We start from the raw sequence: 1,187 nt of genomic DNA on the forward strand, positions 1-1,187 counted from the left end.
CTCCGTCTAACGACGCGACCGAACCACCAAGAAGCACATGTACGAGACCACCACTGGTTCTTCTAGTAGTCTTCCCGTACAATGATACAATAGGGCGAGCGAAATTGGCAATAGCCTTTCTTATCCGCGGCAAGGCGGAAAATTCATTCTTCCTAGCATGCCGCCGCCAGGCGGAGCCAAAGAATGACGTTTTAGCCAGCCGCCCTCAGAGGGTGGAACATATAATCTCATTGCCTTCTAATTTCAATTTGAAATTTTCAAACGGCAATGAGATGATACCGTTGCGGTTTGGGTTTACTGCACCAAGCCATCGGAAGGGCCCCTTCATTGCAGGCAATCTCTTTTCGGCAAACATGACATCGATCGCTCCGCTGGCACGCATAGGTTAAGCGCTCAACGCTTGTGCACGTGCCCCCGGTTGCGGGATTATTAAACAGATTATCGGTTTATGATGTTGATAGTAGCTCTATTATAGTTAGTATCACTATCATTTCCTAATGGTTAACTCCCTAGACAACGACGCTCTTGAGTTAGCACTGGGAAGACTCGACCTTGAGCCAAGTGACACCGCAGAGATTAGGAAATGGTTGAACTCTCCTGCTCTCGGTTCCTGCTTCTCCTCGTACGACTTCGTGTACGACCCCATCGACAATGATAGGCTGGACAACATCCTGAGCAAGCTCCTTGAACTGGACGCAGTTCCGCCTGCTGAGGCCCGAAACTTCGTCTCACTTTGGGCGGGGGCCATAGTTACAATGTCCCCCCCGCTCGAGGACGACGAGGAAGAGGACCCAGTAGACTATGCTCGCAACATCTTCTCGGAAATCTTCCATGGCGGCCTTGTCCATGGGGAGCGGCTCCCGGTTACCTTGTGGCTAGCTACGGTCCTCGCCACCGCATCAACCAAGAGGCGATTCAGGCTGGCCCGAAGCACCAGGCTGGGTAATGAGCGACTACAAGGCGAGGCGTTAGTGGGAGCCCTTCTCCAGAAGGGGGAGCTGGTTGTGAAGGTAGACGCCACTGGTCAAACTCAGGAAACCTTCATGACACCGCACAGTGCTGAAGGGACTGAGAACAGTGTGCAGGTGAGAACCACATTAGCAACCCCTTCCCGCATCACAGAGAAGCACCGAGAGACCCCCCGAATAAGTCCAGTCAATGTCTTCAAACTACCCCTTGAGCATGCT

The 1,187-nt window shown here is 52.5% G+C and overlaps 1 protein-coding gene across 1 annotated transcript; it reads left to right on the forward strand.

The window, feature by feature from the left end:
* Positions 1-497: 497 nt before the first annotated feature.
* Pmar_PMAR019392 (hypothetical protein) lies at positions 498-942 on the forward strand (the record flags this gene model as incomplete). The annotated part of the gene is made up of 1 exon (XM_002769754.1): positions 498-942. A coding segment is annotated over one exon (445 nt), but the record flags the coding sequence as incomplete, so codon positions are not given.
* Positions 943-1,187: the final 245 nt, after the last annotated feature.

The sequence above is a fragment of the Perkinsus marinus genome (assembly GCF_000006405.1).
Source record: "Perkinsus marinus ATCC 50983 genomic scaffold scf_1104296964976, whole genome shotgun sequence".
Taxonomy (NCBI): domain Eukaryota; phylum Perkinsozoa; order Perkinsida; family Perkinsidae; genus Perkinsus; species Perkinsus marinus.